This window comes from Acomys minous (assembly GCF_964271855.1).
Source record: "Acomys minous genome assembly, chromosome: 5".
Lineage (NCBI taxonomy): Eukaryota > Metazoa > Chordata > Mammalia > Rodentia > Muridae > Acomys > Acomys minous.
Genome location: NC_140494.1, coordinates 32,105,062 through 32,125,972, shown reverse-complemented (window position 1 = coordinate 32,125,972; position 20,911 = coordinate 32,105,062). Strand labels below are relative to the sequence as shown.

Below are 20,911 nucleotides of genomic sequence, written 5' to 3'. Positions count from 1 at the left end.
CGCTTCGTGAGCACACGGTCGCTCGATCGCCCCACGGCGGGCGACCAGCGCCAGGAGTCAGAGAAAGGACCCATCCTAGGCTGCCTATGCCCTTAGGCAGGAGTGGTGGCCTACGCCTTTAGTCCCAGTACTGGGTGTGTTCGAGGCCATCCTGGTCTACACAGGTAGTTTCAGGACTGTGTATGAGTCCCCGTCTCAAATAAAACAAAAGAACCGCTGCCCTGCTGACTCCGAGCCCGGCGGAGGGCGCGGCGCAGCGCAGCATCATCCCTTTACACTGGCTGCGCGCGAGAACCACAGCCCTACAGCCACAGGCAGGAGGGGGCGAGATGGGTGGGGGAGACGGGGGTGACGGGACACCTCCTGCCCAGCAGTGACCACCACGACCCTCCCGCAACTTCTCCAATCCGCGGTCTCCCGCCGCTCCCTTTACCCGCTCTGCTTCTCGTGGGGGCGGGGCGGAGGATGCTCGCCCCGCCCGCTCCTCCAATCAGCAGCCTCCTTTCCTCTCCCCGCTCCCCCCCCCACCTCTGCTGGACCCGTCCGTCCGTCCAGGGTGGGGCTCCCGACGGGTGTGTCAGGACGAGAGGCGCGCTCCTCCAGACTTTCGAACGCAGTTGGCTCTCCAGACAAAAAAAAGTATGCGAGCGGCGGCCAATGACGTGGCAGGGAGGACCCGCGCTCGCACTCGGTTCCGCCCCCCTGCGGACGGAACGCAGCCTGGACCCGGCTATTGGCCCGCGCGACCTGCCACTCGTCGCGGTGGCCAGCCGCAGGGGCCTCGCGGTGACTGGTTCCGCCCAGGCGCGAAATGTAACGCGGGAAAAGCCGGAGCGGGGACCGCGGCAGCAGGTTGTTATTCTCGGGGGCTTGGCGCCGCGAGTCCGGCTTCCCTGTCAGCGACGCTGCTGCTGCTGCTGCTGCAACCTGGGCGTCCGCGGCCGCCTGCCATGAGCCGGCGGCTCTGAGGCACCGAGACGTAGCAGCGCGGGCGGGCGGGCGGGCGAGCGGGCGGACGGACGAGCAAGCCGGGCTCGGGCCGAGAGCGCGAGGGTTGCAGTCAGCCAGCATGATCCGCGGCGTCCCGGCACCAATGGCGGAGCCGCCGCCGGTCATCTTCTGCCACGACTCCCCGAAGCGCGTCCTGGTATCGGTCATCAGGACCACGCCGGCGACGCCTCCGTGCAGCAACAGCGCAGGGGAGCCCGAGCCGCCACCGCCGCTCGTCCCCACCAGCCCCGGCTTCAGCGACTTCATGGTGTACCCGTGGCGCTGGGGCGAGAACGCGCATAACGTGACGCTCAGCCCGGGGGCGGCGGGCGGCGTCGTCTCGGCCGGACTGCCCGCGGCGGCCGAGCTCCCGACGCTGCGGGGTGCAGCGCCGTCCTCCGCCTCGGTGGCCGCCGCCTCGGGCGGGGAGGACGAGGAGGAGGCGAGCAGCCCAGACAGCGGCCACCTCAAGGTGAGCGGCGGTGCGGGTGGCCGGGGCGCGGGGCCGCCCGGGGCCCGTTAACGGCGCGGCTCGGCTCGGCGGCGGGGCGGGGCCGGGCCGGGGAGGAAAAGCGGGGCGGCGGGGGAGGTGGCTGACAGGACACTGACGTCACTGCCGCGCGCCAAAACCGGACCTTTGGGGGCGGGGGGTCACGTGACGGGCGCGGCGCGAAGGGCCGGGCAGCAGGTGCAGCGGGGTGAAGAAGGGGAGGCTCGCCGGTGTCCTGATGCCCCACGCTGCTGCTGGGCTGTAGCCTCCAGCCTCGGCCTTCTTAAATCTGGGAAGGAAGGATGTGAGCATCTGGCTCCAGCTCACGTTCGGGTGGCGGCAAGGTGCCACTCTGTGTCCCGGGCTGGCCGCGATCTTTGAGAGCTCCCCCTCCGAGTGTTGGAATTCAAGGCTAGCTACACCACGTCCTTGTATATACTTTTACTCACATCCGGAGCAGCTGAGGCTTTAGGGGGTTTTGTTCACGCATCTTCATCAAGATCTCATAGCTAGCTGGTGGGAGGTTGGCACACGGTGACTGTGTCTGTGCGGCTGTCGGGCCAGGCTTAATACTTCACGTTCATCAGCGGCCAGAAAGGTATCGGTAAAGATGCATGCTCAGCGCCCGAATCACATACTTTGCTACAGGTGTAGCTAACAAATTGCCCAGGGGAATAAGGGCCGCTTTGTTTATAAACTGAAGCAGGCTTGGTGACATTATGGGTAGTAGCTGCATGCTGAGACTTGTTTTTAGCTAAGAACTTTACTAGTGGCATTATTATAGAGCACTAAAAGTTGTAAGATTGCTTTGACACGACGCTTCAAGTATTGAAACTGCATTATCAGCGCGCAGTTGTGGCGTTTTAAATTTTTATTATCTTATGTGTATGGGTGTTTTGGTTGCATTTATGTCTGCATGATTATGCCTGGAACTGGCATGATAAATAGTTATAAGCCATCATGTGGGGGCTAGGAATCTAGCTCAAGCCCTTTGGAAGATCAGCCAGTGCTCTTAACCACTGACTCATGTCTCTGCCACCTTCCCCAATGACTTAATCTTCGTTTTGACTCAGTTTTATTTTGGATTATCAAAGAAAAATGTAAGTCACTGGTTCTCAAATTTCCGAATGCTGCAACCCTTCACCTCCTGTTGTGGTGACCCCCAATCATACAACTATTTTCATTGCTACTTCATAACTATAATTTTGCTACTGTTATGAATCATAGTGTAAATATCTGTTTCCCAATGGTCTTAGGCGACCTCTGTGCAGGAGGTGTTTGACCCCTTCCCGTAGTGTGTGTTTTGTGTGTGTGTATAAACAGTCTTCTCACAGAACATTTGTAGTTTTAAAAAATTATTTGATAACAGATTCTAGTTTTTCTTTTTAATTAATGAAGGGTTCAAAGTGCAGCTCCAGAATTTTATTTAGGATTCTAAACTTACGAGAGAAAGCACTAGAATATGCCTTTATTTGTGAAAGTGACCTTCTTTGGTTTCTGGTCAAGACTTTGTTGAAGAAAGAGTCCAGCCCTCTCGTGCTGTTTTGCCTCTAAAGATCTGCAGTGATGATCTATCCCCCCAGGCTTTGAGTGAATGATGACGCTTGGCTGAGTCCGCCTGCTTTCCAGGAAGATGGAGATGAGTCCCTAGAGCAGCCAGTGTCACTAGTCCTCCCACCGCCCTTCTTTATGCCACTCTGAGGCGCTGACAGCTGTCGAGTGAGAGCAGCATTTATTTTCTGTTTGTTGCTATGACTCCCAGGGGAGGTATTAACATCTGAGCTGCACACACCCGGTGTCAGCTTTCTGTTGCCCTTTTGTTTGTCCCTACCCTACACTGCTCCCCTGGGGGTGAGGAGCATCTATCACTAGCCAGCGTGTTCTGGTCCCTCATTACAAGATAACTTAGCACTATTGGTGTGTTAACATTACCTGTTAACATCATCTTCTGGTGGTTGAATTTTGGGAAAGACGAAGAACAGGTATAGCATCCTTGTTTTCCAGGATACGGTATCCTCCTTTCTGGGCCCCTGTTCAGACTGCATTCATGATGGATGCTATGGGCCACCAAGGGGTCTGGCTTCTCAGATACCGTTCACCCCTGACAGCCTGCCCCTGCCCATCCAGGATCCACTTTTAATATCGAAACATCTAGATTGCATGTAGTTTTTCATGTGCAGTAATTTTTAATCATTGAATAAAAACCTGTTCTGTTAGCATAGTAGCCACCATTTATTACCTGGCATGGAGTGGGCACTCTGTAGTGTTAGGAGTCAGCTACCAGGCCCTCTGTTGAGCACTCTGGTATCATCTACCTGCTGAGGGGTGAGAAAAAGCCTCTAGGGCTAAGGTCATGTGAGGGTAGCAGACCGTGAGACTAGCCAGACATAATATTGCTCCCATATGTATCACATACAAATGGACTTTTAGGGGTTAATTTTTTTAAAGTATTAAGCTGATGTAAACAAACACAACTTATTTATAGCTTATCAAGATCAATTGAGATGCTTTATATAGTAGTATACAATTTGACAGATGAATTGCAGTGCAGACTTGGGGAGTTGTGATGGCAGATCCAGGTGGGGAGTAAGCAGATTTGAGCATCATAGGGAGTTGGGATCCAGACCCAAATGTGAGAAGGGATTTATGATTCATTACATTCCCTCATCGGGGCTCACAAACATCGTTCAAGATCTGACTTTCTTTTTCTTGTTTATCATGCCTTTCTTAGATAGGTTTCTGTTGCTATGATAAAACACCTTGACCAAAAGCCGCTTGGAAGGAACAACTCTGAGGTCATACTCCATCACGGGGGTGGGGGGGCAGCAGGGGGGGAGGAACTGACGCAGAAGCCTTGAGCGCTGCTTCCTGCCTTGATTCTATGGCTTTGGGGTCTTATTACACAATAATAGAACCCCTAAGACGAGCCTTTTATTTGAACTTGTCTAAAACAGTCAAGGACTAGGTTTTCTGTCTTCATAACTATAATGAGAATTATTCATCTGCCTTTTAGAGGTTGGGAGATTCTGTATGCAAAAGTTTTTAGTGATATAACCATTCAAAATTTCATGTTGACATTGTTTTTTTCTTTGAGTCACCAATAGTCTTAACAAAATTTGCCCTTTGGGCTACAGACACAATTGGCTGCTGATAAGCGTGCCTTGAAGCATGGTTTTCTTATTGTTAAGATCAAAATGAAAAAGGCCTATCCAAGTAATATTGGTTATTTTAATGTATGTGTTTGGGGCTGGCAAGATGGCTCAGGGTGCAAATGCGTGCAGCCTAAGCACAAGGCCCTGTGTCTAGACCCCTAGCCCCATGTAAAGCCATATGAAGTACACAATATAAACAGTGATGGAAGGAGTTGAGGGTGTTGAGAGGCAGGCAGATCCCGGGGCCTCTGGCCAGCCAGCCTAGTGGACATGGTAAGCTTCAGGTTCAGAGACTCTTATCTCAAAAAATACAGTGGAGAGGGACAGAGGAAGACACCTGACACTGACCTCTGGCTGTCAGATGTGCACACTCGTGTGTGTGGCTAGTAGATGCTACTCACTCATTTGAGGCATTATTTCCTATCTTATTTCCTTAATTAAAAGACTGCGTTTATTAAACTACTACCTATGTGTGGCAAGTATGTTATATTTGTGTACCTGTTTTAAATGGGCATGTTTTAATTTTCTCTAGTAGCAAAGAAAATAGTAGTGGATATTTTAATCTTTCTTTTAATTTTTTCCTTTTTGGTTATTTGAGACAGGGTTTCTCTGTGTAGCCCTGGATATCCTGGAACTAGCTCTGTAAACCAGGCTGGCCTTGAACTCACAGATAGATCTAAAGTACTGGAATTAACTTCTCTTTCAAAGTGAAAATTTAAAAAGACATGCTTGTTTTAGATTAGGGAAGATAGTGCAGACATCTCATGAACAATACTATTTCCACTTTTGTAGGCATGTTAAATTAGAGTAACACACTTGTGACAGTGTTGATATGCTGTTAACTGTTCAAGTGGTCTTGCTTTTTTTGTGTTTTGTTTTGTTTTGTTTGCTTGTTTTTTGAGATGAGATCTCACTATGTAGCCCAGGCAGGCCTCAGAATCACTTGAAAGCATCCTGCGCCTCAGCTCCTGAGAGCAAGGATTACAAGTATGTGCCTTTATAGCTTCTTTATTTCTTTTTACCCCCCTCTTTTTGAGACAGAGTCTCTGCTATGTAGTCTTGGCTGGACTTAAACTTACAAAGCTTCACCTACCTCTGCCTCTCAAGTACTGGGAGCAAAGGCTTGCACCACCATATGTGGCCTTCTTGTTGGGTGTGTGTGTGTGTGTGTTGTGACTGGTTTGGGTTTGGGTTTTTTTTGAGACAGGGTTCCTCTGTGTGGCCTTGGCTTTGTCCTGCAGACCAGCTTTGGGATCAGAGAAGAGAAAATGATTAGTTAAAGTAACTAATTGTTGAGAGATTGAGGAACTAAAGAGAAAAGAAATATTGAGGCCCAGGCGTAAATTGTGATGCAAACTGAAAGGTCTTCTTTCTAGCCCAGGAGAACTTTATTTTTTCCTTTGCTGTCTCCTTTGGGCCAACCCCAGTACTTTATTCAAAGTGAAGTTCAATTATTTTCATTATAGAGTACATCATGATTTTTTTCTTATCTTTTGTAATCAATAGAGCATTTAAAAACCAAAAGAGCAAGAAAACAATCTAACAAAAATATAAACAGTTCTGTATAAGCTATAATAAAGCATTTGGCAAGATTCAATCAATATCCAAGCAATGGTCAGCATGACCTGATTATTATTTCTTAAACAATACTCTGGACAGTTTAATCATAAATTTCCCTGGGTCAAAGCCATTGGGTTTACATGATTGTCATGGCAACATAGCTTGAAACTCAATGCCCTTAACACAGAAACCTGATTTACTTCTAGTCCCAAACCAACAGACATGCTATCCAAGCCTAGGCTAACTGCCAAGGGGTCCTCTATTGTAAAATATCTCTAAAGTATGACCTTCCAAGCCCACCTTCTAGTGCTCTCAAAGCAGATTCTAAAGAAACAAGGTTTACTTTTCTATAGCTAACAATATCAGTCTCAAGCCTTTGGCCAGATGCCTTCTTTCAATATTCTCTGTGGGAAAAAGTTTTCAGTGCAAATTTTATTAGAACTGAGAAATAGAGGCAAAGGCAGTTTTAGGAGAAAAAGTAGATTTCAAAGTAGTTTTTAGGCAAAATTACACCTGGACCATAGATAGTATTTAAGGGCAGTGGTGGTCAACTAGAGACCTTTAGAACTCTGCCAAGCAAAGCCTGAACAGCTGTTCTTCTAGATGTCTAAAGGTCATGTGGGGCAGTCAGAGGTCTTTAGAACTTTGTCAGGCAACGCCCTTACGACTTGCCCTCATGTCTGTGACAGCTGTCTGGGGGTACACTGTGCCCTCATGTCTGTGACAGCTGTTTGGGGGTGGGGGTACACTTTGCCCTCATGTCTGTGACAGCTGTCTGGGGGTACACTGTGCTTACCCAGCTGCTAAAGCTTCTTCACTTTCTTGTGTGTTGAGCTTGATGAGCTTCTGACTGGGTTCAGAAATTTCTGGGCGCCACACACTAAGAACACAGACCTTCTGAAGGCTGCTACTGGGTAAAGGAATAATGGGCAAGTGAGAGAGTGCTGTGGGGATGTTTGCTGATTTAGTATTTGAGTTCTGCTGGTCTACACTGGGTCTGTGACTGCTGGTGTCAGTAGTTCTGTTATCTGTGGACAGGTGGGATATTGGAGCCACTTGACCGTTCTTGCTGATGCTACTCTGTGTGTCTCACACTGCCTTAATGGTCCCAGGCAAGTATATTAAAGTTTATAAATAATGTTGACAGGATGGAATCCGACGTGGTAGGCCCAGAGCAGACACTGTCCGGGATTTAATAAATGAGGGCGAGCATTCGTCTAGCAGGATCCGCTGTAACATCTGTAACAGGGTGTTTCCGAGGGAGAAATCACTCCAGGCTCACAAAAGGACTCACACAGGTAAGATGACAACACTGTAGAAAGGGCTAGAACTGATACTTGATTAAAACTCGATTTGGTATTTAGGTTAACTTATGTTATTAATTGGTTAAGTAATGTTCATATAAATTGCCTTATATTTTCTTATTGCCACTATTACTTTGAAGTTTTAATAATCAGACACTGTTTGCTCTTTTTGGTGGGGAATGGTAGTTGTAGGATTTTAAAACTTTTTCTTTTCTTTTTTTTTTGTTTTTTTTGTTTTTTTGTTTTTTTGTTTTTGTTTTTGGTTTTTGGTTTTTCAAGACAGGGTTTCTCTGTGTAGCCTTGACTGTTGTGGACTCACTTTGTAGACCAGGCTGGTCCCAAACTCACAGCAATCTGCCTGCCTCTGCCTCTCAAGTGCTGGGATTAAAGCGTGCGCCACCACTGCCTGGCTATATTTTCTTATTGCCACTATTACTTTGAAGTTGTAATAATCAGCCACTGTTCACTCTGTTGCTTTTTGCTGGGGAATGGTAGTTTTAGGATTTTAAAACTTAACATAGTCTCTCTAGATATTAGTTATGTCATTGTTATTGAACTGTTTATTTGTATAGAAGTCCTTGCAGTCCGTGTAGAAAGCAAAATACTTTGTAGCAGGCCCATGTTCTTCCCATAAAGTTTACCCCAGAGTTAAGAGCCTTATAGTAAGTAAATCTCATAGTTTGTAGATGAAAGCCCATTGATACTAGCTTACAAACTGTCCTGCCCTTAAATCTTGAGCTGTGCTGCCCAACACAGCAAGCAGTTCCTAATGTGACCTGTAAACAATTGAGATGTGCTAGTCTAAATTGAAATGATCTGTAAGTGTGAAATATACCTAAAATGAAAAAAGAGTAAATAATTTTATTAATAATTGTTTGTATATACTGAAATTATATTTTAGATAATTTTGACTTACATAGATTAGCTTTAACTTTTTTCTTTTTCTTTTCTTTTATTTAGTTTAGTTTTGAGACAGGACCTCTCTATGTTGCTGTGGCCATTCTGGAACTCACTATGTAGACCAGGCTGGCCTCGAACTCACAGAGATCTGCCTGCCTCTGCCTCCTGAGTGCTGGGATTAAAGGTGTGCACCACTGTGTCCCTGGTTTGTTTTTACTTTTTCAAACAAGGCTCCTATAGTTCTTCACACAGTTTGTTTATCTTTTCTTTCTTTCATTCTTCTTCTTCTTCTTCTTCTTCTTCTTCTTCTTCTTCTTCTTCTTCTGTTTTTTTAGATTTTATTTTGTGTGTATGTATATTTTGCCTGCATGTATGTATGTGCACTGTATGTGTGCCTGGTGCCCCAGGAGGTCAAAAGAAGGCATTGGATCCCCTGGAACTGGAGTTAGGGGTGATTCTCTAATTGCCATGTGGATGCTAGCACTTGAACCTCAATCCTGAAAGAGCAGCAGTTACTCTTAACTGCTGAGCCAAGTCTCCAGCCCCCACAGTATGTTTTTACTGGGCAGTGCTCATCTAGAGCTGTTAATACTTGGTTGTTGTCTCCCTCCCTCCCTCACATACACACTCTGGTCATGATTTGCTTATTTTCTTTTTTGAAAAGACAATGTAATCTGATAGAATCTTTTTTTTTTTTTTAAAGTTAAATCCTTAAAAGGAGTGTGGTGTTAACTTTGAATTACTATAAGGTAGCTATACTGGAAGGTTTGACTTTGAATGTCATCAGTAAAACTATTGCTTCATGAAATAATACAATTTTGCCAGGCATGGTGGTGCACGCCTTTAATCCCAGCACTTGGGAGGCAGAGGCAGGTAGATCACTGTGAGTTCGAGGCCAGCCTGGTTTACAAGTGAGTCCAGGACAGCCAAGGCTACACAGAGAAACCCTGTCTCCAAACCACTGCAGAGCTTTTGTTGCCAGTGTAGGGGTCAGTTAAGGTCTTGGGCTTTAATGAAGAAAGCCCCATGTTCCTGTCTGAATCTGCTACTCCTTTGCTGTATGTCCCAGATACTTCTGTACTTTGGCTGCTACAGGGACATAAAAAGCAAATGCCTCGAGAAATAGTTAAGTCTGACAGCACAGACTGGAGTTCTGACTTGTTTAAAGCGGTTCTCTTCCTGCCCCTCCTTGCCTTGCTGCCATGGGTCTGATTGTGATGTCTGTCTTCTTAGGTGAGAGGCCTTATCTGTGTGACTATCCGGACTGTGGGAAAGCCTTTGTTCAAAGTGGACAGCTCAAAACACACCAGCGTCTTCACACCGGAGAGAAGCCTTTTGTCTGTTCAGAAAATGGTATGGTGTTAGTGACATTCCAGGAATAGCTAGTAACCAGCTAGTCGTTAGAATAAGCTTTACTTAGTTTTTTAGTAACCAGCTCATAGTTTAACTTAAAGTTTTTGAGGAGAAAATTTCTGATAAGCTTTTCTAAGACAGCATAAGTTACCGCTCCAACCCAAGTTCCTTTGCACAGGCTAGACAGGTACTCTGTCTAGCACTGAGCTACATGCCCACCTCAAGCTTTGAGAAGTAGAAAATGCATAACGAATGTAGCCTTTGAAGTGGGCTTCTATGTTGGTTCCTAAACTATTAAACTAGAGTAAGTGTATTTGTTTGTTTGTTTTTTTCGAGACAGGGTTTCTCTTTGTAGCTTTGGCTGTCCTAGACTCATAGACCAGAATTTCTGTTCTGGAACTCAAAGAAATCCACCTGCGGCTGCCTCCCTGAGTGCTGGGATAAAAGGAATGTGCCACTGTGCTCAGCTTAAGTCTTATACTCTTAGAAATGTTTATAGACTATTTATTTGCAGTTCCACATTTGAGAAGAAACTTTTTTCCTTTTTGAGGCAGAGTTTCATTGTATAGCATTGCGTGGCCTAGAACTCCCTATATAAACCAGCCTGGCTTCAAATTCAAACTTGCCATTGCTTGCTAAGTTCTGGAATCAAAGGTGTGCAACACTATGTCTGACTTATTAGAAAATCTTTATTTTATTGTTGTTTTTTTTTTAATGTATTTTTTGAGTGTGTGTTTACCTGAATGTATCCATGTGCACCATGGTCAGAAGGGGCCCAGGGGCCCATGGATGTGGTGTAGGAGCTTGTTGGGTTAGAGAGTTGGGCATCTCTTGGCCTTCCTCTGTGTGTACATTGAAGCTGGACATGCGTAGTGTGCCTGAATGTTCAGTCTAGTAAGCATTTCCTCTTGTGTTTTAAAGGCTGCCTGAGCAGATTCACCCATGCAAACCGTCACTGTCCAAAGCACCCTTATGCCAGGCTGAAGAGAGAAGAGCCAACGGACACACTCAGCAAACATCAGTCTGCGGACAACAAGGCTGCTGCCGAGTGGCTGGCAAGGTAAGGCCTGCTGTATGAGGTCTCCCACAAAGATGCCTCTGGGGCTTGGGTTTATGTTAAAGTTTTGAGAATTCTCTCATTTTAAATCAATTACCTATACTTTATAAAATAGTTCAGAATAACCCTTAGTTTTCTGTAGAGTTGTTATGTGTGTGTGTGTGTGTGTTCTCCAAGAGTTTTCTTTGTTTTACTGTTGAATAATGTGGACTGGTCATGAATTTGCAGGTCATGGCGACAAGGTCAGTATAGAAGTCTTTCTCTGAAACTTGACTTACTTACTGACTCGTCTGTTGCTGGCATCACAGCCGTTTCTCTGCTGTGCTGCTGCAGCTCCTCCCCCTGCTGTGCCACAGTGGGCTGCTGTTTATTGACAACCATGCCGCTCTTCTTTCCCGGCCTCTGCTCTTTGCTAAGGCGCATTTCTTCTTCATTCCTCATGGAGGAAAGGTTTACTTGACCTACCAGGAGCTCCAGGGCGAACAGGCTGGGGCCCGCTTCATAGTTGCTACTTTCTAAGAGGCTGGCATCCTCCTGGGCGTGGAGCTGTTACTCAGCCCCAGTGACTGTCATCGCTCTCCTGTTCTAGTCCTTAAGTTGTACTGAACTAATGTTCTTTTAGTGTGTCTTACGCACTGCGGGCATTACTAGTGTGAGAAGATAGATGACAGAGTTGTATTTTATTTATTTATAAACAGGGTCTCACAGTGTAGACCTGGCAGGTCTGGAGCTTGCTGTGTAGACCAGGCTGCCTTGGAACTCACAAAAATTCATCTGCCTTTGCCTCTGATGTGATGACAGGCAACTGAATGAACAGCGTTCACTCCTGAGTTTAACTTTCTGTGTACTACCTCTGAATAGTCACAGAAAAGTAATACTAAGGAACCTCTTTAACAAAATTTCATTTTTATCACTGTATATTCATTGTATATTATAATGGGTTCCATAAAATACATACAAGTCTATCAAGTACTTTGATCGCAGGAGTTTCTCTGTGATTGTTTTCTCCTCCTAGTCCCCTTCATTCCCTCAGTCTTGTTCCTACTTCCGTGACATATAAATAAGTGATTTAATGAGGCTATATAAAGTCTGAGATCCACAGTGAGAGAAAATGTGATATTTTGTTTTTCAGTGTCTACATAGTTGTTCTTTGTGGCTGAATAAAATCCATTAGGTGTTTAATGTGATGGGACCCAGGAGAATGGAACCAATAAATGTGGGTGACTGAATTCTCATCCAATCATCAACTTTATTCAGAGCATCAGGCAGTTTATACTCTGATGGTTAAGAGTAAAGTGTACAGTCACAAGGGCAATATGAACAAGTGACAACAGCTAGCTGTAAGGAACAATGTGAAGGGAGCTCACTGCAGTCCTGTACACCCAGGAGCTGCATAAAGGCATGGTCCAAGAATACCTACGTGTGGCTGGAGAAACTGAGATCTCAAGACTCTTGATTTCCTGAAGTTTTCTCACAAGCACTCAGAAATCTCACGGGAGTCCATTCTTGGACCACGTTCTGTTTGTTTGTTTGTTTGTTTTTTCTTTTGAGACAGGGTTTCTCTGTGTAGCCTTGGCTGGCCTGGACTCGCTTTGTAGACCAGGCCTTGAACTCATAGAGATCCACCTGCCTCTGCCTCCCCAGTGCTGCACCTGGCTATGTTCTGAAATTTTTAAATACAGGCTATCCAGAGTAGTTTTGATTTGAAATGTGGTAGATGAGTTGTCATTTGACGCATGATTATCCTTTAAGCAAGCAAATTATAAACATAATAACACTAGAAGAGTGAAAACATTGTATTTAATACTCTGCTATCAAGAGTACTGATGAAAACTGTTTAGTGCTATTGGTCACATTATTATATTGATGAGAAATCTAGAGACCCATGTGGTTAGTGGTTTTGGACTCTTGTAGAAAGGAAGCTGGTATTTGCTCTTTAGTAGGGAGACAAATGGTATGGTGTCTGATGCGAATGGGAAGGGGTTGAAATCCCAAGGAAAACTTAAACCCACTTCCTTCTTCATATGAGTGAATGAGTCTGTTGCGGTTCCAAGGTCAAGCGTAAACACAGATGCATTACTAAAGATAACAGGAGCTGGACCCATCCAGTCTACAAGTTGAAGCAAAGGAGGATGAGGAACAACAGCAGTGCACATGCTCAGGGGCACTCACTGTATGTGCAGAGACGTGGGCTCTGTGTACTTACTTCTCCCTTGCCACATAGGGCCTTATCTCGGTCCCAGGTGGGCAGAGTTCACGTCTGATGATATGGTTGATCCTGCTTTTGCTATCTTTCTGGTGACTTCCACTGTCTCCTCACTTCCCACCACCATCCTTGATGACCTGGGGCTGGAGGAGCCAAAGAGGGATCCACAGTGCTTCAGTGACAGATGCACCTCCCCGTTGTCTTCTGGAGAAGTAGAAATAGAGCAGGTTAATGCATCAGCTGCTTATTTCTTTCTGCAGTAAGACCAGGGAGGCTGGCGTGTGCACGAGAATGTGCCTGTTGCTGGAAATAACCCTACAACATAAGCAGAATTTGAAATGAAGTTTTTGAGTTTATGAGTTAACCATAATAGATGAGTCAGACCTGGCACTTCTACCTGTTAGGCTAAAGAAAAGGAAGTATTAATAGACTGACTATTGAGACCGTGCAATCCCTCTGTCCCATTAGCTGAGCCATCAATAACATAAGTATTTGCCTGTGGCATGGGAGAAGGTTGGACAGTTTTTGTAATCACAAATTCTGTTCATATGAGAAAATTCCATAGTAACATGCAAATGAAATGGGAAGCCTGCTGGGTGGTGGAACACATTTCTTTAGTCCCAGGACTCAAGAGGCAGGGGCAGATAGATCTCCAAGTTAGTGGCCAGTCTGGTCTACAGGGCTAGTTCCAAGGATAGCCAGGGCTACAGAGAAACCCTGTCTCAAGAACAGCAGAAACTCCATAGACTTCTGTAATGCTCTTAAACACTGTCTAGTTGGCTGAGGGTAATAGAATGCAAGGATCAAACTCACGTAATTGATGACACTGGGGTTGGACCCGCCCTGATTTACTAACTGAGCAAGGATACTACGGTAAGCAATTAGCGTTTTATGTCTCTTACGGTGTAAATAAATCCAACCCAAGGATTTATCCTCTTGTGCTGTAACCCTCTTGGAGACAATTTAGTGGGAAAATGCTTAGTTTAACGGCAGTAAAGGATCCACAGTGCTGCTTTTGGTCTGAATTCAAATAGTTATTTTCTTACCTCTTGGGATACTATGCAAGGACTATCCAACACTGACTTGGCTTCTAGAGTTTTTAATAGGTTGGCTAGTACATTGGAAATACAGCAAGCACAGCTCATGGGGCTAAGGAAGAATTGGTAAATGAATTTCATTTCCAAAGTTAGGTTTTTCACAGGCTCTCCTGAATCCTCATCAAAAAATGGAGAGAATTCAAGACTAGATGGATTATCAAATTCCTCACCCCATGCTTCATGGTCATGTCAGGCAATAGATGGTATGTATTTAAAGGGGAGGCTCCAGTAAGGGAGCTGAGGGACTTGGCACAGACACCTAGGCTGTTGTATAACATGCCTACGTGAACAGTGCTGGAGTAAGCCCCCATGAGCAAGGGTCTCCACAGTCTGCTGACTTGGGATAGCTGGGTCGCATGGCAGCTGCACCTTGAGTATGAACCTCCACAAAATTTCAGGAGTGCCTGAGCGATTTGTATTCCCATCAGTATGTAATGGGTCTGATTGAGGCAAGGTGGAATATAAATGTAATTTTAATTTTCCTGGTCATTGAGGATGTTGATTTTTTTTTTTTACATGTTTACGTTTGTGTTTCATCTTTAAGAACTACGAACTATTTATTAAAAATAATTTATGTGTGTATACCTGAGTGTATGTGTGTGCAGGAGTTCATAGGGCCTGAAGAGGGCATCAAATAGTTGTGAGCTGTTACATGGGTCCTCTGGAAGAGCAGCCAGTGCTCTTAACTGCTGAGCCATCTCCAGCCCCACTAAGAAAATATGTGACAATTTGATACCTACCATATAAATAATATGTCTGCCTTTTGCACAGGTACTGGGAGATGAGAGAGCAGCGCACCCCTACCCTGAAAGGCAAGCTAGTTCAAAAGGCTGATCAAGAGCAGCAAGACCCTCTGGAGTATCTCCAGTCTGATGAGGAAGACGATGAAAAGAGTGGCGCCCAGCGCCGGCTGCAGGAACAACGAGAGAGGCTGCATGGAGCCCTGGCACTTATTGAGCTGGCCAATCTGACAGGGGCGCCACTCCGCCAGTAGCCCCCACACTTGACTCTTCACTGTACAAAAGTACTGCCCAGCATACTTACAAAGTAGATCCTTGGGCATAAGCTAAGCACCTTATTTGCTTATCATAGGCTGCTATTCTGTAGAAACTTATGAAGAATGTTGTTGCCTCAGACGAGGTGAGAGAGAATTGCACTTTTTTTTTATATATGGAAATGGATTTGATGTAAAGTTTAAAATATTTTGTAAATATGGACTGCAGTTACAGGGTAGAAGCTGCATGTGTGGGAAGCTAGGTTTTGCAAGTTTGATGCATTCATCGGAAGCAGTTCTCACAGGAAGCACTTTGTGAATAAGACATTTGTATGAAAAAAACAGATTGGTACAAATAGCCAAAGAAGGTTGAAATAGATTATTTATAAGATCATTTTTAACAGTGTATGTTAGTATGTGTGACAGTACTGTAAACACTGAAGCAAGGCAGTGTGAGACATATGTATAAGATACATATTTTTAAATTGCAAAATAGCATGCCCAATAAGGCTAGAGAAATGGGAGGCCAACTCTTTGGAAAGATGCTATAAGTTATGGACATGGAAGAAAATAGGTATGTGAGGATCTTGGTAAGATGGGTAGGAGTTGAGATTTTCAATTGATGTAAAATGAGTCTTACCCCATCTTTCTGGGCTTTTTAGCTCACTGTATTGCTGATGCTTAAAAAGCACTCGTCCCTCAGCTTGTTGACTGGGGACTTTTGCACACTGCTCAGCTGCTGGACCTGAGTGATTAATCTTGCAGAGTCTGCGTACCCTGGCAACCGGTGCATGTGTGTGCACACCAGTGAGATCCATGATGGGCCCTGTAATGAGATTGGCACTTGTGTTTGTACTAATAAAAGGGACATCTGCAGGGTCATTTTGTAGTGAAATGTTTTAGGTCTTTTGATAGTAAACACTAAATTTTCATTGTTCTGCTTGTTTAGCGTTATTAGTGGATGGAAGCCTCCGTATTTATATTTTCAGTGCATATTGCCACCTTTCTGCTTCACTTGAGAATAACACACCAAGCTATTGTGTTCACTAAATTTAACTATCAGTTAAACACTTGAGCAAATATTGGCTACTCAGACATGCAAGCTTCTGAAATAGTTTTAACTGCAAGTGCGTGTTGTTTGGCGGTTCAAAACCATTTTCTCCAAATAGATGAAGTCATTGACCATGCTTTGTGTACTGAGGTATGAACAGAATCCCAGGGGCCATGCAGCCACCTCTCTAGTGGAGTCAGGAGTCTGTCACTTGAGCTTTTCTTCAGAGGTGAATAGAATTATATGCAGAGCATGGTGATTTGTAGACTCCTTGATTGGAGACTTAAAGTAATAGGAGGAAAGATGGGCTCCCCAGTGCCTTTTTCTTTGAGTTTCGGTAGCACCCTACAAGTGTAGATTACACATTATTGAGAATGTAGGCTTTGTTATAAAAAACCTCAGCAGTTGCAGTACACAGGTAGTTAAGTTGTGTAGCCTTGGAGAGAGGACGTGAGGAAATGTCCTGGGAAGCACCAGTGTGAAACTGAAGATGTGGTAGTTAATAATGTGTATGACGAGGACATACTTTAAAATGCAATTCCTCTGTACAGTCAATTACAGATTTGTAGGAGCTTTTTGTAATAAGAGAATTTCTATTTGTAATGGTCTAAGAATTTTATCTGTAATCTGGTATGTAGAATTTTAACTTGGAGCACTTGTAAGTACAGTAAGACCATACATAGCATCTGAATATTCTTGGCTTGGGGTTCAACATTTTCTCTAGAACTTTTCCTTAGATGAATGGGAGTGTATAAACCAAAATGCAACACTCATCAGTCTTGGGAAATTTAAAATCTGATAAACTCACCTTAAGCAGTAGTTTGAAAAATACAATTAGCCAGTTCACAGATGACAAGATTTAAGGCCTTCCAAAACTAAAGGTGTTGTTTGTTTCTCTAGTTGACTTTTGTCAACCATTGTAGTTAATATTCACAAGTATTTTTTTATTTTTATGATTAGGCAGTTTAAGAAATTATTCCAACTGTGTACCATTGGCCATGTTTTAAAGGGTTTTTAAAAAAATATAAGCTATGTACTTGGACTAAATATATTGGCATCTAAAATTTGAGGTGTGTTATGACTGCTTTTTGTTTTAAAAATGTGGTTACATTCAGATTTTTGAAGTGTTTTATGCTTCAGATGGCTGAGTTGTAGTTTGGCAGAGTTAACAGCATATTAATAAACATGCTGTAATTTTAAAAGATGCTTTGAATAAAATTTTATTTTAATTTAAAGCTTAAAGTACATGGGTCATTCTTGCAGTTTTTATAATTTGTTTCTTTATCAAAAATTATACACACATATGTGTTTGTGTGTGTATATCCTAAAAACGGAAACAACCCACAACCTGACATCCTTCATCCCACTTGTCTCAGCTTTTTTAAGGTGGGGGGGACTGACTTCAGGGCTTCGTACACACTAGGTAAGCATGCTGCCACTGAGCTACACGATATACCTAGCCTTCAGGCATATATGTTTAATTATTTATACATACATACATGTATGCATACATACATACATAGTATGAATTACTGTTTCTTTTAAATATGGTTTGAGACAGGGTTTCACTTTGTGTCCTTGGCTGGCCTGGATTGTGGATGTTAATTCCGTACCTCATTCAATATCACAGTGCTATAATTATGCTGGGGCTGGGGAGATGGGCCAGAGCGCCAAGTACTCACTGCATAAGCATGAGGACTGGAGTTTGATTCCCAACCCCCACATACAATCTGGGTGTGGTGGTGTAGACCTCTAACCCCAGTACCAGGGACAGAAACACGTGGCTACCAGGATCACTGGCTTCTTATCAGCTGGCCTGCCTGTCAACCTCTGGCTTCCACACATGCTGGGACAAGTGAGTGCACCTGTGTACATGTATGTGCACATATGCATATGCTGATGTTAGATCTCAGACTGGGACATGGCTGACTTGAGATGCCTAGTAGCATATCAAAGCAGACTCTGGCCACCAGGTTCCTCCAGCACCCTTCAGTCCCTACCTGTTACACAGTCCTCCTGGCTGCCGTACCCTGCTCCCTACCCTGAACTCTCCAGCCCAGAGCTTGGGCTTCCCTTTCCAGCTGCTTTTCCCTATATAACCCAGCCATTTTGGTCCTTTTGCCTCTTTGTCTCCTGCTTTTGCCCTCTTACCTCCCCCGCCCTCCTTACATGGCCTGGTTCAGGGGCATGTTCACTCTGCCTGTGTCTTCCCTTTTATCCAGAATAAACTTTCACTTATTACCTGAGAGCACTCATGTCCTTTTTATTTTTTTCATTCAACTATATTAGTGGAATTAATTAGGAAAAAACATCTTGCTCATGTGTGGAGGCCAGGGATAGCTTTTGGAGTTGGTTCTCTCAACACGTGGGTTCTGGGGATCAAACTAGGGTCGCCAGGCTTGGCAGCAGTGTCTTTTATCTGCTTTGCTAACTTGGAGGTTCTGGTGTAGTTAAATATTAACTATTGCCAGTCCTATCTCAGGCCTTAAATTAGGGTAATAAGGAGTGGAGACTTCCTTTTACTCAAAGGTGTATTGAGTTAGGAATCATCCTTCCAAAAGCCCCACTAGGGGGCTTTCTTTCCTTTGTCACCTGTGTTATTTTCTATTGATCTTTAGTTGAGTACTTGAAATGATCAAGGTTACCCTGCCCTGGGTGTCAGGTCCAAAGGATACCCCAATTCCCGCTCAAAGGGGCAGGCTCACTGACTTGTCCAAAATTGGGTCTAGGCCCAACTCAACCTGGACTGTGGGAGGATTTTGGCAGTTAAATAAAAGCCAGCATTCTCCAGAAACTTGGGAAACTGGTTCCTATCTGCCAAAAGGAGTCATTTCCCTTACCTCTGGCAGAGGGATTTATGGCTCTGTTGACAGGTACCTGTGGCTGCATATCACAGGCCATCTGAGCACCCAGGCTCCTTCAGTCCTTATTACAAGTACTTGTTAACACATTTCAAAGCTCCTACCCTAGTTTCTGGCCCCTCCCCGCAGCCACACGCCCCTCCTTATAACCTGCTAGCCTTACCACTCTCTTGCCGTGGTCTGGCTCTCCATGCTCCAGTCTCTTGCTGTCTCCATCTCCTTCCCACCCCACCCCCTTCCCTTCCCTAGCCATGGCCATGTTCAGTCCTCTTCCTGCCCATGGAATACTTTTACATACAATACAAACCTTAACTATCCAATGGAGCAGTCATGTTGGTGGCATCTTTACTGTGCCCCTCCAGTACATCTGGTGCCAAACACCCAGATGAGGCACAAGTAGACCAGCGGACCCTCCTATCCAGACGAAGCGGCTGGTTCTCCTGAGGTATGGGTTCTTTGTGTCTGCTGGCTCTTATCCAACTGCCAGGAATCTTCCTGTAGTCCAGCTTGCGTCGGGCCTACACTCAGTCTTGAACCAAGTCAGTGAGTCTGCCCTTTTGCTGGACCTCACACTGGTGTGTGCAGACGGAACTCACAACACTAGTGAGGCTGTGGAATAGTACTGGTGAAAAGACCTATGCCTCGGAATGTGAGAGCAAATGTGAAGATGGTTGAGAGTGCCTAAGTGCAGGCTTTGGCTAGGAGTAGTACCTGGCTTAATAATTAAAAAGTAAGATGCCAGGTGACAGATACTAGATGGAGAAGTTTATTCAATGAGCATGGGGAGAGAAGGAAATGGGGGGGGGTACCCCAGAGAGATAGGGAGAGAGGAAGAAAGGTAAGAGGGAGGGAGGCGTGGAGAGAGAAGAGAGGAGGGGGAAAAGGAGAGAGGGAGGGAGAGGGAGAGGAGGATTTGGCTTTTTATAATCGTGGGTAAGGCCACGCCCAGCGGGAGGCAGACAGTGACGTCACAGGCAGGCTGAAGCAGAATCCTAACACCGGCCCCATGCACGCTAGGCCGCTTTGCAAAGTTTATGTGCGCAGAGCCCAGAAACAACAGGTCTTTTGGAGGAAATCAGCAAAGTGACTAAATTTAGATTTTTCTTTTAAGATTTATTTTAGGAAAGATTTGTTTTGTAGTTAATTCTGGGCATGTTTGTGTGTATCTGTATACACTGAGTACCCATGTCTGCACCGGCCAGAGGCATCAGATCTTCATGGAGCTGCGTTGTTACAGGTAGTTGTGAGCCTCCTGGTGTGCGAGCTAGAACGGCCTGCATCCTCAAAATCAAGTAGAGCTCTCTGCCCCATCTCTGCAGGCGCAATTCAGATGCTAAAGTCTTATGTACATGCTTTCGTTTTCTTTCTCTGGACTGATTTGGGCTCTCCTGGCCAAAATTTTCAGTGCTAGGCCACTTCCCAAAAATTCAGCTCAGTTTCCCATCCGGCTGTTGGCAGACAGTTTTGGCCTTCATACAGCTGGGCTTCAGCTTTAATTAACAGGAAAGCTTAAGCATGTCTAAAAAGCTATATTTTCAGATTTAAAAGATTATTATTTACAATTAAAAATATGGGACACTTCGCTGGAAATAATGCTACAGCCGTTCTGAGTGCAGCTCTGAGCCTTTATTCAGGAGAACCAGGTACCTTGGTCTGTGCTGCCCTAGGGAGAAGTGAACCCTGGCTGAAGGAGGCCTGAATTTACCAAGAAGTGTCCAGAGCTAGGGAAGCCGAATGCTTGGCCCTCCCTGCCTGCCGCTCCAGTCTCAGCATCTATGAGGAAGACACAGAAGCGTTCCGCACAAGCGGTTGCTTTGCAGTGTGTCTGGATTGATTTTTAGTCATCGCTGTAAACTGGGAACTACCGTCATGTCATCAACTGGTCAGAGCGACGCC

At 45.0% G+C, this 20,911-nt stretch overlaps 1 protein-coding gene and 2 long non-coding RNA genes across 4 annotated transcripts in view; 1 reads left to right on the top strand and 2 right to left on the bottom strand.

The window, feature by feature from the left end:
• The first annotated feature begins 951 nt into the window (after positions 1-951).
• Positions 952-17,389, top strand: ZNF367 (zinc finger protein 367). Its single transcript, XM_084784078.1, has 5 exons — positions 952-1,462; positions 7,340-7,490; positions 9,630-9,749; positions 10,671-10,809; positions 14,881-17,389. The coding sequence occupies exons 1-5, from the start codon at positions 1,070-1,072 to the stop codon at positions 15,101-15,103; spliced, it is 1,026 nt and encodes a 341-aa protein (XP_084640204.1). The 5' UTR covers positions 952-1,069; the 3' UTR covers positions 15,104-17,389.
• On the bottom strand, positions 5,977-7,332 carry LOC311598768. Its single transcript, XR_014779666.1, has 2 exons — positions 6,898-7,332; positions 5,977-6,859 (listed from the first exon to the last, which is right to left on the bottom strand). It is a non-coding gene; the product is annotated as an uncharacterized lncRNA (long non-coding RNA).
• The window catches only part of LOC311598765, an 85,643-nt gene continuing 76,767 nt past the window's right edge, over positions 12,036-20,911 (bottom strand). For both annotated transcript variants that reach the window (XR_014779660.1, XR_014779661.1), the window contains one exon: positions 12,036-13,216. This is a non-coding gene — a long non-coding RNA (uncharacterized lncRNA). The remainder of the gene's footprint in view (positions 13,217-20,911) is intronic.